Raw genomic sequence first — 15,097 nt, forward strand, 5'->3', positions numbered from 1 at the left:
TTGGTAAGTTGGGATACGGGATTCCATGGGAACAAAATACAATTGTATTAGTGAACAGAATAAATATTTAGTTTAATACAGTATAGTATTTACTATATAGTAAACTCTTCATCTTATTGTGAAACTGATTTTTTACCTAATTTAGGAGAGTATACTCGGGAAGATCAAACAAATCTTTTGACAAGTGATATAAAAGTGTCCAAATAGGAACATGACACTGATAAATCTTGTCATGGAATTTGGATGAGACTCTTTGTCCTTTGTGGCTAATTTTCCGTAAATAATTTGTTCTCGTTCTCCTTTTTCTTCGCCCCTTTTCCTTTTCTTTTGTTTGAATTTTCTTGTTAGCTGATTAGAATCTCGTATGAGATGAAAAAACAAAAAAAATGATCGTCGGCTTGTGTTTGTCTCGGAACCTCCAAATCAAATGGTCAAAGTCGATAGCTATCTGTTCACCTATAATAATAAGCTCTCTCAGTGATGTAAATTATAATTAATATTTTCAAGAAGTATATAATATTATTTAACCAAAAAAGAAGACGATGAATTTAGTATCGAATGGAGAAACAACCGCAGTGAGAGAGCATAGAGAGAGAAAGCAGAGAGAGAAAGCAGATCTGGTTTTGGGTCCGGCGTACGGCCGGCGCGTGAGCGTTCGTGCCGTCGCCGGAGCCCATTTTCTTTAGGTTAAAATCGTTTCCCGACTTCCTTTTCACCTCCTCTTCCTATTCATTTTGTCGGAGCTCTGTCCAGTTCCAAACCGGAGTGGTCAACTCGGGGAGTGAACAGATCCACATGGTGGCGCGGTGGCTGGAGTAACGACGCGACTGGGTGAAGGGTGAGGTGGGGTGATGTCGGTTTGTCAGATTAGGGTTTCCCGGGAGGTGGAGGCTCCTTCAGATCCATCGCCGCCGGTCTAGTTTCCGGGAGGCGGAGGCTTCGTTAGCTCCGCTTTCGCCGGCTTGGGTTTCCGGGGGGTGAAGGCGGTCTTTGCCTTGCGCCGCCGGCTTTTAGTCCCCTAGGTTTGTTAGGGTTTTGTTTTTATCTCTGGTTTTTGCGGTTTCAGTTTGGTCTAGTTGGAGGAGTTCGCGTCGGAAGCCGTTCGAAGTTCTCCGTTGTTGAAGGTGTGGTTCTGCCGGCGAAGCTTTCTTCCCAGTTCCGGTGACGAAAGGAGGCGGATGAGATCTCGGTTTACCGATTGATCTATCCACTATTGGGAACTCGCGGTTGGAAGTGTTTGCGGCGATGAGGCTTGGAAGCCAGTGAGTTACGGTTCTTCCGGTGGATCGTCGGTTTGATCACCGGGGACGGCTGGAAACGGGGGCACGCCGTGAGCGAACGGAGGCACCGTTTTTAGTTTTCTCTAGGGTTTCGTTTGGTGGACCTTGGGCTTTTTTGTTGTAATTCTGGGCTTGGCCCTTTTAGTAATAATATCAACTCTTGACGGAAAAAAAAAAAAAAAATTTAGTATCGAATGTTTAATATAAAAACGGACACCATATTTAAATATGCTGTACCCTTTTTGATTTTTCAGTCTCCATCAATCCTCAAAGTTCACATTCAGACTACAGACAACGTAAATAAAAAGGCGTACCATCTTTGCTTTTTCTTTTTATTTCCTCGCGCACTTTCCACGCATTATTACACCAAAAGAAAAGAAAATCTGCATACACAATCTCACACATCTCTCTCTCTACGAGCTCTAGATATCAAAACTCATTTCTTGATCTTCAAAGAGCTCCTCAGTTCAAAATATCAAAGAACTTTTTTTCTGTGTTGTTGTTTTGTTGTATTATTGAATACACATACAATCCTATATTTGGTATAACATGTGATGAGATCTCCTCACATCATCAATCCACTTCTTCTCTTCTTCTTCCTTTCTCTAGTCCTTCAAAGCCATCAAAGAACCACTGATCAAACTCATAGGACCGGCTCCACTGATCAACACGTCAATGATGTGGCGGTGACTTCGCCAGAAGGGACAAGAAGAGAGAAGTTTCGAGTTCGGCGGCCCATGACCGCATGGCGGAAGGGGAAGATGCTCAATGACAATGAACACGGAGTCCCAAGTGGTCCAAATCCCATCTCCAATAGGTAGAAATGTGTAAAATGTTTATTACAGAGCTTGTTGTATGAATATTTTGCCTAGTATTCTAGTGTATCTCTTTGCTTATGAGGTCGCACGTACAAAAGTCATCGAATGTTACCTGACTTTTATTCAAAGTTTCAAACTTCCAATTTTGCAAGAAAAAATGTTTTGTGGGTGTTACATGAATATACATACATAAAAAGAAGATATATATAAATATACATATCACATAGATATATTATCAGTGTATCCAAAGTTTGATTTCATACGTCTGTCTAAACAATCCACGACGGGGTAGTGGTTGAGTTCTTTAAGCGAGTTAATCTCTAAATGTATCTGCGAGGAACTACTTTTTCTTTAAAAGAATTATAATGAGATCCTAAAGTGTATAAAACACGGCACCAGTAATAAAACAAGATTATTTGACAGAATATTAAAACTTTACGTGAAGTTTTTACATTCTTTAAAACTGAAATATATATCTTATAAGTATATTTTAGCATAGTAAAGAATTATGCAAAAATAGCAACAAAGAAACAATTTTAAAACAAAAATACGTCCACATGCCTGGGGATCCCCCGGGTTATAAGAAAGGTGTAGAAACAAATATGTACACACGCATAAACATATATAGACAGACGTGCTTATAAAGGGTTTGAACCATTTTCCAAATTCAGTATGCTTTAATTTTCTTTATTCCTAATAAAGTTTCAATCTCCCATGCAAATAATAATGGCACTCACACTGTCACGTATATATATATATATATATATGTGTGTGTGTGTGCGCTTTTCGACCCCCTTGAAAGATTCATCATATTAGAAAAGTAAAAACGTGGAACACCGAAGAAATTAATCAAACTATTTGTTTTGATTCTCGAACAGGCCATTAAGCAAAATGAAACAAAAGACAAGAATCTTGAGATATAGAAGAGCTAACGTGGGTGGATCCACACACTTAGAGCACTTGCAACGGGGGATGACATCGAGTCCGTTAGCCAGGTCCGTTGCACTTTTTTGATTTTTTAATTAATATAAACCCAGTCCATTTGACGGATTGATCCGTAAATAGCATCTTGACGGACCCGGTCCGTGGGCGACGTGGCGGAGAGAGATTGGACGGAGGAGCGTTTGTGTTTGGTAATGGGGAAAAAAAAATTCATTTCGACGAAAGCAAAGAAAAAAAAAACCTCTCAACTCTCTAGGGCGATTTGTCGGATTCCACCGTCGCGATTCAACTCCGTGTGATCCTCAAGGTAAGTCGAAGCGTTTTCTTCTATATTAATCGAGCTAGATTGTTTCCATTTATATTCAATCGAGTTGGGATCGTTTGTATCAAAATTAGGGTTCGCAAAAAAGCTGCGATTTGGGGATTTTTTATATTAGGGTTTGAAAACCCTTTTGGGTCTCGGTCGCTTTAGGGGTTTGAAAACCCTTTTGGGTCTCGGTCGCTTTAGGGATTTGAAAACCCTTTTGGGTCTCGATCGATTTTGGGGATTTGAAAACCCTTTTCGGGTGTCGATCGAATTATGGATTTGAAAATTGTGCATTTTTCCCATTCGATTTAGGGTTGCCGCTCTATTTAGTGTTGATAAGTTCGTCTTTCTTATTGTTTATCAACATTAGTGCTAATCTTTGCTTTTTGCTTGTCTCTTTCTTTGCAGGTTAACAAAAATGGGAAGGTATAGCTATAGCCAGCCGTCCTCATCATCAGCGTCCGTCGACATCACCTCACTTCTCGAAGCTGAAGCTCAGATCTACGCCGATGAAGCTCAGAGTAGCTTCGGTAATGGAGAGCCGTTTCAGAACCAACCTCAACCTGAGGGGGATGATGGCATCCCGACGATCTGCTACTGTGGGAGTGAGCCGGTTGTTGCTACAGCCTACACGAAAAAAGATCCAGGCCGTAGGTATTTCACCTGCAACAATGTCGTTGATGGAGCCACTCACATCTGGAAGTGGTTGGATGACGCGGTCTTGGAGGAGATGAGGGACTTTCAGACGGAGATAAGAAGGCTTAAGGAAGCAGTTGCAGAGAGAGAGCAGAAGCTGCTGCTGCTAGAGAAGACTTTGTACGACGCAGGAAAGGAAACCACACGAGTTAAGCTAATGGTGTGCCTGCTAGTGGTCATAGGTTTGGTAATCTTGGTTCTACATGGTAAGCTCTTGACTTATTTGTATTTCATTTTCAGTTTATGCGTTTGTATTAAAACATTTGACTGCCTCATGTTACTTATTTGCAGGAGTAGCTGCGAAGGCTTCAATGGGGACTATTCTATCACATGTCCAATGGCGAAAAAAGTAAAGGTACTCTGCTTTTCTTTTCTATCCGTTAAAAAAAAATTCAAATAGGATTGTAGATTTATTGAATGGTTTTTGTAGGTAGATAAAAACCAGTGTGATTTGATTGGTTTTAAATGTTCTACGTTTAAATTGCTGTATAATTGAATGGTGTTTGGTTAAATAGCTGTTATAGTACATAGGATTTAATTAGACAACCTAAATAACTAGGACTGTATTAATAAATGCTACTGATATTTGTTAATTGCTTTTAGTTTGCTTCCTATCTTCCAAACTGCTCAGATTTGATAGGGTGTTATTGTATAATAAATTAGAACTTGTATTACTTAAGGCTCTGTGTAACTACTTGAGTAACACAGAGCATTTTTAGAGCATGTCGGGTTATAGACACCTTCTGTTCAGTCAAATGCCAGTAGATCTTGAATCACCCGAGCCTTTTTGGCTTGGGTCTCAAACTCCTGATGATTCTCCTAGCGAAATCTCTCCTGAGTGTCCTAGCCAAATCCCTCCTGAGTGTCCTAGTCAAGTCCCTGGTCAGTCTCGTAGGCAAGTCCCTGGTCAGTCTCGTAGGCAAGTCCCTGAGGAGTCTGTTAAGACCTTTCCAGATAGAAGGAAATATACACCCAAAGAGGATAGGATCCTTATTGGTGCTTGGCTTAACACCAGTAAGGACCCTCTCGTAGGCAACGAGCAGAGAGCTGTTGCTTTCTGGAAGCGTATTGTAGACTACTACAACGCCAGCCCTCAGCTCGTTGGGGAAGTACCGCGGGAGGTTACTTCTTGTAAGCAGAGGTGGTCTAGGATCAATCATGAAGTATCCAGATTCACTGGTTGCTACAACCAGGCGCTGAGGGAGCAGAGAAGCGGCCAAAATGATGATGATGTGATCAAAGCTGCTTACGACATATTCTTCACCAAGTACGATACCAAGTTCACACTCGATCACTGCTGGAGAGAGCTCAGGCATGAGCAGAAATGGGCCTCCACATATATGGCTAAGGATGGTGGAAAGGAAAAGCGGAGGCCGGTGGTGGATCTTGACGGACCAGAAGAAAATGTTGTTGGAGAAGATGAGGATAGACCCGTCGGGGTAAAGGCTGCGAAAGGTGCCAGTAAGAAGAAGAAGAGTGGTCGAGATGAGGAGTTGTCTAAGCTACAAGGCGTTTTGGAACTTAAGGAAAAACTTTCTAGAAATAAAGTCCTTGATCGCTTGCTGGCCAAGAAAGAGCCATTGTCTGAGATTGAAACAACACTAAAAATGAAGCTTATGTCTGAAATGTTATGATGTGTACTGTGTGTTCTTTGAGGTCACTTGTAGGAAAAGTTAGTACTTGTTGTGTGATGTGTGTACTTGCTTAGTTGTTACAGCTAAACTAACCATTTTTTAAACGTGTTGTTGCAGGTAGTTCTTTGAGGTCACGGGAGTTGTCACGGGTGGATTTAGAGTACTGAGAGCATTTTGGCATGTAGCTCCTGCTCATAAGTCACGGGTTTTCCCTTCTTGTAGTATAAGTACTCGGATATGTATGTCTTTCTCCTCAACATCAAAAACCTTATCATCAAAACCTTTGTAATATTTTGGAACGAAAACCATTGTAATATTTGTCTGCTACTTGCTTCTCTCAATCCTTTGTATCCATCTCATCAACTTGCTTCTCTGTACCATAACCATAATCAGGTTTCGGTTGTTGTTTCATATGGCTTACATGCATTTTGTTTCAGTTTTACATGCATTTTGCTCGCTATCGTCTTTGGCATCTTAGGTTTTACATGCTTGTTAATATGGCTTACATGCATTTTGTTTCATATGGCTTACATGCATTTTGTTTCAGTTTTACATGCTTGTTAATATATGTTTTAACTTTTAACTAGTTGTATCAGTTATAAGAACGGCTATATTTATTCTCACTTTGTTTCTAGAATTTTCTTCATTTATAAAAACTAGAATCCCAAACTACCAAAAATAAGAAAAGATTTAAAAGTAGAAAAATTCAAAATATTTTTAACTTATAAGAAAAAAATAGAAAAGATTTAAAAGTAGAAAAAATCAAAATATTTTTAACTAGAAAATATTTAAAAGTAGAAAAATTCAAAATATTTTTAACTTATAAGAAAAAAATAGAAAAGATTTAAAAGTATAAAAATTCTAAATATTTTTAACTAGAAAATATTTAAAAGTAGAAATAACCTAAATATTTTTAACTTATAAGAAAAAAATATAAAAGATTTAAAAGTAGAAAAATTCAAAATATTTTTAACTAGAAAAGATTTAAAAGTAGAAATAATCTAAATATTTTTAACTTATAAGAAAAAAATAGAAAAGATGTAAAAGTAGAAAAATTCAAAATATAAGAAATCTTCTAAGCAACTTATTATTTATCCACCAGGATAAGCAATGTCGTCATCTTCATCTGATGAAAATGATGAAATCGAGGAGAGATTGGATGATATTATCGAAGATTTCATTGACGAAATTTACGACGATATAGTGGAGGCCGAACCCATACCGCAAAGAACCCGTAGCTATACTGAACGACACCGCGAAGGAGGACAGCACCAGCTAAGCAATGACTACTTCAACGACGACCATTCGACATATTCGATACAAACTTTCAGACGCCGATTCCGCATGAATAAGGGATTATTCATGCGTATTGTCGATGGCCTTGAACAATTCTTTCCATTCTTTCAGCAAAGAAAAGATGCAACGGGGAGGTGGGGTCTTACTGCACTACAAAAATGCACGGCAGCAATTCGTCTACTTGCTTATGGAAATTCGGCTGACACGGTTGACGAATATCTCCGACTTGGTGAGAGCACTGCACTTTCTTGTTTACATCATTTCACTGATGGGATAATACAGTTATTCGGAGATGAGTATCTGCGACCACCCACAGCAGAGGATCTTCAACGACTACTCGATATGGGAGAGAAACGAGGGTTTCCTGGGATGGTCGGGAGCATTGACTGTATGCACTGGGAGTGGAAAAATTGTCCAACCGCTTGGAAAGGACAGTACGCCCGTGGCCACGGAAAACCGACTATTGTTCTAGAGGCCGTAGCTTCACAAGATCTTTGGATTTGGCACGCATTTTTTGGTCTTCCAGGTACCTTAAATGATCTTAATGTCCTCGATCGATCTCCTGTGTTTGATGACCTTTTAGAAGGTCGAGCTCCCAGTGTGAGGTACATGGTCAACAACCACATGTATAAGTTGGCATATTACCTCACAGATGGTATATATCCAAAATGGTCAACATTTATCCAAACTATCGCACTCCCTCAAAGTCCTAAACAACAGTTATTTGCTCAAGTTCAAGAATCAGTCCGAAAAGATGTCGAACGGGCTTTTGGAGTATTGCAAGCTCGGTTTGCGATTGTGAAAAACCCGGTTCGTACAATGGCCAAAGAGAAGATAGGGAAGATAATGAGAGCATGTATCATACTACACAATATGATAGTTGAAGATGAACGAGATGGTTATTCAATGCGGTACGATATTTCAGAATTTGAAGAAGGAGAATCTTCCAGAACTTCGGAGGTCCTAAACGCAAACCCTACACTAAACGAAATCCCGACAATTCTCAATAATATATTTCCCAACCGAAATGATCTTCGTGATAGGCAAACTCATGAACGATTGAAGAATGATTTGATCGAAAACATTTGGAATAAATTTGGCGATGAAGATTAATAATTAGTATCTTTATATTTAAACCTTGTATCTTTTAATCCTTGTATCTTTAAATTGAATCCTTGTACCTTTTATTTTAATTATGCAATTAATAAATTTTCAATTTCAATTTTTTAAAAAAAAAATAATAATATTTTAATGTTAAGGACTCCGTCTTCGGGATCACCATTGAACGAGCTTTTTGGACTCGAGTCCTTCACTGTTCAAACAAAAACAAAAAGCAAAAAAATTTATAATAAACAATTCCCAAGGATCCCAATGTGGGGATGACCATTGCAAGTGCTCTTATTGACTTATTTCCCAGCCGGTTCAATTATTAATTTAGAAAATACTAGCGCAATATGTATAAAAGTCTTTGGGTCATGCTTGTCGCATCTAATAATCACAAACCAACCATATAAAATGTGGATTTTGCATAGTTATAACTTATAAATATAGTACTTGGTGAGTTCAGAGGCACATGCCTCCGCGAACCTGCATTGGCTGTGTGTCAACGAAAGCTAAGTGATGATGAGTAGTACTGAAAAGTATACTTTTGTTTGGGTAATAATCATATTGCAGATTATAGGTAATGATGAACAAACCCAATGCACTTCTAATTCTTTGCTTTAAACTAGTTTAGAAATTCGTCAAATTAGACAGAGTTCATTATAGTCTTTTTCGCTTCAGTTTACTCGGTACGATTACTCTAGTTTGCTAGAAACTTACTGAGCGAAGTAAACTTATCTCGATTTGGTTTGATATTTGATTTTTTCTTTATTGTAATACAGTCTGGATTATTCTTACACACCACCAAACAGTAGTTACTGCACATGAATTTGTCATTATATTCTTCAAAACTATGTACTGCATGCTAAAAAGGCAAAATAAAACTGGAAAAGAAAAAGATGAAAGTGGCAAAATGAAATAAAAATGAAATCTATAAACGGTATAGTTTTTGCGTGTAAAGGAGGAGAAGACAGACCTGGCATCCAAAGCTGCGTTGAACCATCATTTTCTTACTTTCCCCCATCGTATTACATATCTTGATCCTTTATCCATTTAATAGTAACAAACTAATAGCATGTTTCTTATATTTTTAAATGATCGGTTTATGTATTTCTAACATGGACGGAAATACGTTTGGTTGTAAAGGATGCCAGGAAAAACTATCATCATTACATGTCGAAATGAAGAAGAGTCTACGTTTGGCTATGTCGTACCTAAGAAAAAAAAACATTCATTCAGCCGTTTCTGAAACAGATTGTACGAATATTTTTTTTTTGGTAAAATTTAATTTTTTTTTGATAGGATTACAAAAGATAACAAGAAGAAAATAAAAAAATTTAAGACTAAACACAAACTTAAACTGTTTTAACAGGAGCATACACAAGAACCAGAACCTACCGAGAGGCTCGACCAAGTCCACACCATCCACTTGCCACGAAAAATGAGCCAAGTTCAAAGCCGGAACCCGGTAATTTTGGCTTCCCTAATGAATCCACTCTTAAAAATAATGATCTATCTAAGAAAAGCTTGCCGAGAGCTTCATAGCACCTATCCACACAAACAGACAGTCAGTGGCGGACCTATGTATAAAGAAGGGGGTTCAGCTGACACCTCTTAAATTTTATAAATCTAGTTTGTTAAATATGTACAACTGAATTTCGCTAGTTCTAGTGGTGTTCTGACTTCGGCTGACACCCCTAAACCAGGGTTCAAACTGCTCTTGACACCTTATTTTCTTTCTTTTTTTAGTTTTGATTTTAACGCTCAATTAATTTCTGACCCAAGTTTATAAAAATCATGGGTCCGCCACAGTAACTGTAGCGGCCAAGCATACCCGCATCAACTAAACTGAGCATTTATTAGACCGGAGACGAACAGAGAGCACGAAGTACAACACCCCCAAATGTCAAACGGCCAAAGACCGGGTTGAGATTGCCACTGAACTCTGAACAGACAATCTCTGAACCTGCACAAAACTAGCTAATCACCCAACCCAAGATGATCAGCAGCTTAGGCACTGGGATGAGTACGAATATTTATACAAAATGACTAAAGAATCCATAGATTGACACAAGTTCAAAGCAGATTTGGAGGAATTCACCCAGTACAGTGATTTTTTAGATTTACAACTTTTAATATATGTCCTGATTCTCTTGTTAAGAGAACACATGTACAAAATTCTTTATCATCTCATATAATTCATAACCAGTTGGTACTATCGGATTCTCCCTAAATCCATAGCGATGGCCAAACTTGATTTAATTTGTATGGGTCCTGTTAAAAAAAAAGAACCGCGGAGTTCTTGATATAAATCATAACTATTTTGGTGAGGCACTATTTGCAAAACATGGAGAAGACAAAAAAAACTTACAACCAGTAAATAGTGTAGCTTTACAAAAAGCTTCCCCCATACTTATAAAACAAAGCGCCAAGTCTCAGCTTTTGAAGCTATTCCAAACTGATACTAAAAACTTACATTGACCTTAATTTTCTGAAGTTCCAACTTCCAATAAGTAAAAAGTAAAAGCAATGGTGCCAAAAATTCTTAAATCAGTCAGTTAAAATAGTATGGGCTATGGTTTGTAACTTTGCAAGACACCAGCACCCGGTTGGTTATACATACTTAATCAACCTACTCATAGCACCAAGTACCAACACATCTTAGTTTCAATACCTTTCCTAGTTTCAATATTTGGTTTAGCTTGATATGTGTGAAACATTTTGTGATCAAACAGTGATGGAAGTTAAAGGAAAAAAAAAGAGAATCAAATAATTAGCTGATTATATTGCAAAAATTAACTTTTTAAAAATATGAACAAGGTGATGGCTCATCACCTTTATCTCTTCATACAGGAGAGAAGAAAAGGTAAGAATAATAGCAAAAGCTAACTCATGCTGCGATCAATGTCAAAAGAGAAGAAAAGCTTTCTTAACTGAAACAAAATATCGCATCATAAAACCATGAATGTGAGTGACTTTGTCAACAACTAAAGTATAGAGGTCTACTTTGTCAACAAGTAAAATATAGAGGACAACTTTGAAATATTTCTCAATTTCCCACCGCAAGGGGGTAGAATTGGAATTTGATAAAAGCACAAGAGAAATGGTTTCTCGTTCAAATGTTTATAGGATTGATTTGTCTTCAGTGGCCAAGTTCCTGTAAGTGGATACAACTTGATCAGCTTAGAGCTGATAATTTTATTATTATTTTGGAATGATCAGGTACATTATCTTTGTAAGGTACTTCTTAGTACCGTATATTGTTGTTACTACAACATTCTCCTAGGACATTTTTTAGGAAGTGGTTTCCCACAGAGTAACTCATTTCCAATGTAAACGGACGGATCATCAAACTTCAGAAGCTGCGGTATCCTCCCCTCCAGTTTATTGTACGAAAGATTCAGCTTCTGCAGAGAAGATATCGCTGCCAAGCCCTCAGGAATGGCACCAGACAACATGTTCCTCGATAGATCAAGCGTCTCCAACCGACCAAGTTTCGAAATCCCCCGGGAATCCTTCCCGCCATGGAGTTTCTTGATAAATTCAAGATTCGAAGGTAAGAGAGGTCCAAGATCTCCTCTGGGATCTCTCCGCTTAAGTTGTTTCCCGAAAGATTGATGCTGTTGACAATCTCTTGGTATTTGCGAGCTCTTGTGACTACGAAGACAAGGTTCTGGAACACCTCGAAGTTTGTTGTTCCGCGAGCAATGGCTGTGAGGTTGCTTATGCATTTCGGAACCGGGCCTGAGACTTTGTTCCCCGAGAGATCAAGAATGTGTAGATTGGGAACGCTGCAGAGAGTATCTGGGATTTGACCGTCTAAGGAGTTGCTTTGCAGACGAAGCATGAAGAGAGAAGACAGCTTACTCAGCCACGATGGCACTTTCCCACTCAGCTTGTTTCCTCCGAGATCAATGTTTGTAAGACCGGAGCAGTTCTGAAGAGTGTCTGGGATTCTACCTTGTAAAGCGTTCTGGTTCAGAAGCAAGACGCTGAGAGAAGGCAACGCGCCGAGAGAGGCTGGTATCTCGCCTGATAAGCTGTTCTCGGAGACGTCGATTCCGTAAAGCATGAAGGAACGGTGCCAGCAGTTTGGGAAGCTACCGGAGAAGCGGTTGTTTCTTAGGGAGAGGATCTGGAGACCGGAGACTTCGCATAGAGACGGTGGGATTGGTCCGGTGAAGCTGTTGTGAAAGAGGTACAGCTTTTCCATTCTCGGCATCAGGACGTTAATGTTGAGTGGAAGAGGACCTGAGAAGTTGTTCTCGTAAAGACGAAGCTCTGATGCGTTTGTTGTCCAGAGAGGGAAAGGGCCTTGGAAGCTGTTGGAGCTTAAGTCAACGGTGTTTAACTTTGGGAACGCGAGGCTTTGAGGTAATGTACCTTTAATTCTGTTGTTTGCTAGAATCAGGTACGTTACATCAGAAGCTATATTAGAGAACCAGGTGTGTGGTATTGCGTCTGCAATACCAGTGTTCCTGAGTGTGACGGAGTTGAGTTCGGTTTGTACCTGAAGCCACATTGGGAACTTAGGGCCGATCCGGCAGTTCTCGATGTTGATCAGCTCCAGTTTGAAAGGAGGAACCCATGTAGACGGGACCTTAAAGACGAGAGATCTGTTTGGTTCAGTTGTTAGACGGAGGCTTTTCAAGCTTCTGAGATTGGCGAAATGAGACTTCAGGAGAACGCCTTCCCATGTGTTGGCCATCAAGTCTAGATCCACGAGCTCCGCAAGCTTCCCCAAGGTTTCCGGGATGTTCCCGTTCATGGCGTTGAAAGAAAGATCGAGTTTCTTGAGTGACAACATGTTTCCTATAGAAGAAGGGATCGAACCAGTGAAGGAGTTGGATGAAAGATCAAGAATCTGGAGATTCCTCAACGCTCCGAGAGACTCAGGTAATGTCCCAGCCATCTTGTTGGAGCTAAGATCGAGAAAGACCAAGCTGTTGTATTTGTTTTTGGAGAAAGCGTCTAGAAAGCCATTGATTTGACTGTTGAGTTCGTTTGCAGAGAGGTCAAGATACTTTAGCTGAGGAAGCTCTCCAAGAACCGGTGGAACTTCTCCAGTGAGTCCAAGATTATTAGACAGATCTAATGTCTCTAGAAGCTTCAAGTTCTTGAATCCAGAAGGAATAGATCCTTGGAGAAAGTCCCATCTCAGGAATAGCTTTCTAAGGCTGGTGAGATCAAAGAGCCAGTTGGGTATGGGCGAACTGAGAGAGTTTTCAGACAAATCAAGAACTTCAAGAAGCTTCAGATTCGCAGAGGAAGACAAGGAGGGAGGTAAGTTCTTGATCTCACAGTTGAACAAATGCAACTCCTTCAGCTTCGTGAGTCTAGTGAAGTCCTGTAACCAGGTCTCACCGGCGCCGCTTAGATTCACATACCCCATGTTGAGGTAAGTCAGTGAAGAAGGCAGCCACTTGAGGTCGCTTGCGCGCAAAGCAAACGGACCAGAGTCACTAAACGACTCAGCGTACAGGTCAAGAAACTCCAGCTTCGACAAGCTCCCAAGACTCGCGGGAACTTCACCGGAAAACGATGAGGAAGAAAGATTCAAATACCTCAGAGTAACGATGTGTCCGATGAACTCAGGGATCACCAGGCCGTTGAAGTCGTTTGAACTCAAGTCAAGGTAGCTCAAGAACTTGAGACGGGTCAGAGACTGGTTGATCTTACCCCGTAAGCAACCTCTTTTGTACTCATCGGAGTTCACTGCTTGACTCGGGTTTCTGAGATCAATATTGACGACGTGACCGGTCCGGGCGTCGCAGAGAACACCAGTCCAGTTGCAGCAGTCTTGTCCGGACCAAGAAGAGAGCGACCGGAAAGATCGGTAAGTGACTGTTTGAAGGTGAGAAGAGCTTCTCGCTCGGTGGATATGCATTTAGGACTAGCCGCTGATCCGGAATCAAAACTATTGAGAAGAAAGATGAGAATAAAAGAGGAGAAGAAGAAGCTTGGCCTGAGTTTGAGGTCCATACTTGAGCTATGTTTTGTTTGTTTGTTTGGTTTCTTTTGTCAAAACGTTTATATAGACGTTGAAACGCAGACGTATTAGACCAGCATTTTGTATAATACACAAACTGATTCATGTGTGTATTTTTCTACGCGTATATCTGTATCAGATACGAACGCGTTTTATATTGTAATGTAGTATTATTTAAATATGAATATGGTTATTTAAATATGAATATGGACACGTGAAAAATGGCTGGCGTGCATCGAGCTTAGTGCAATTAGATATTTGATCATTACATGGCTCGTGGTGGTGTTTTGTGGGACGACCACTCTTGTGGATTCATACTAGAGCTTTTAGATATTTTTTGGGATCTTGTCTATTAGTCTCATGTTTAACCGAGGCAATTACCCCAAATGGGCTTCTTAGGCCCATAAAAAAATTTGTAACATTTTTGGATGTGTCTCTATGGACTTTAAAGGCATCCAAGTGTTACCCTCGCGAGTCGCGACGATATGCTACTCGTTAATTACATTGACACCGGCTTGTGCAGGCAGAAGAAGTGGATGGTTTTTCACAATTGTGGTTTCAACCGCCATTGCAGGCATGTCATTTAGCTGCTTATATATTCTTCAAGTACCATCTTCTACATTCTGGCATGTCATTTAGCTGCTTTATATATTCTCAATATATTCTGCTTATTGAGGTACTTTTACGCATCAAATTCATAGAAACTTATCCTTTTCTAATCAAAACTATAATCCAGTCTAGCATGGATTCAAACATAGTGTCTATTATGTCTCAGTACATACCACTCAATAGCCAAAACATTAACGAAATCTCTGTAATGAAGAACTCTAGCTGTCTGTAATAAAGACTGTTGAATCTTGGTAGGGTGTATTATTAAAGGGTAAAGGAGTCCCTCTGAGTCCCTCCTTTTTTTCATAATCAAACCTTGAAGCGTTAATATAATAGTTTTTGGGAAAGTTGACATGCAATGCAAAATAAAATCCAAAAAATAAAACTAAATGCTTTCATTGAGAGTTGACACTCAAGACCTCCCA

General features: G+C 39.6%; 2 protein-coding genes and 1 pseudogene across 5 annotated transcripts; 2 read left to right on the forward strand and 1 right to left on the reverse strand.

Annotated features, from left to right (window-relative positions):
- Positions 1–408: 408 nt before the first annotated feature.
- On the forward strand, positions 409–2,236 carry LOC125600632 (CLAVATA3/ESR (CLE)-related protein 42-like). The gene has a single exon (XM_048773267.1). It carries the CDS (start codon positions 1,835–1,837, stop codon positions 2,099–2,101), a length of 267 nt encoding a protein of 88 aa, XP_048629224.1. The 5' UTR covers positions 409–1,834; the 3' UTR covers positions 2,102–2,236.
- LOC111213888 (glutathione S-transferase T3-like) lies at positions 1,969–9,223 on the forward strand. 4 transcript variants are annotated; one of them, XM_048773263.1, is made up of 5 exons: positions 1,969–2,097; positions 2,977–3,093; positions 3,164–4,249; positions 4,335–6,070; positions 6,780–9,223. In XM_048773263.1, exon 5 carries the CDS (start codon positions 6,788–6,790, stop codon positions 8,084–8,086), a length of 1,299 nt encoding a protein of 432 aa, XP_048629220.1. In that variant the 5' UTR covers positions 1,969–2,097; positions 2,977–3,093; positions 3,164–4,249; positions 4,335–6,070; positions 6,780–6,787; the 3' UTR covers positions 8,087–9,223. The 4 variants fall into 4 exon arrangements, with proteins under 4 accessions (XP_048629220.1, XP_048629219.1, XP_048629222.1 ...); XM_048773262.1 differs by having other exon boundaries at positions 3,164–6,070; XM_048773265.1 differs by lacking the exon at positions 6,780–9,223 and having other exon boundaries at positions 4,335–6,018.
- A 2,015-nt stretch (positions 9,224–11,238) lies between these two features.
- Positions 11,239–14,091, reverse strand: LOC125600620 (annotated as a pseudogene).
- Between the last annotated feature and the right edge of the window lie 1,006 nt (positions 14,092–15,097).

Source organism: Brassica napus, unplaced genomic scaffold (genome assembly GCF_020379485.1).
Source record: "Brassica napus cultivar Da-Ae unplaced genomic scaffold, Da-Ae ScsIHWf_232;HRSCAF=398, whole genome shotgun sequence".
NCBI classification, from domain to species: Eukaryota; Viridiplantae; Streptophyta; class Magnoliopsida; order Brassicales; family Brassicaceae; genus Brassica; species Brassica napus.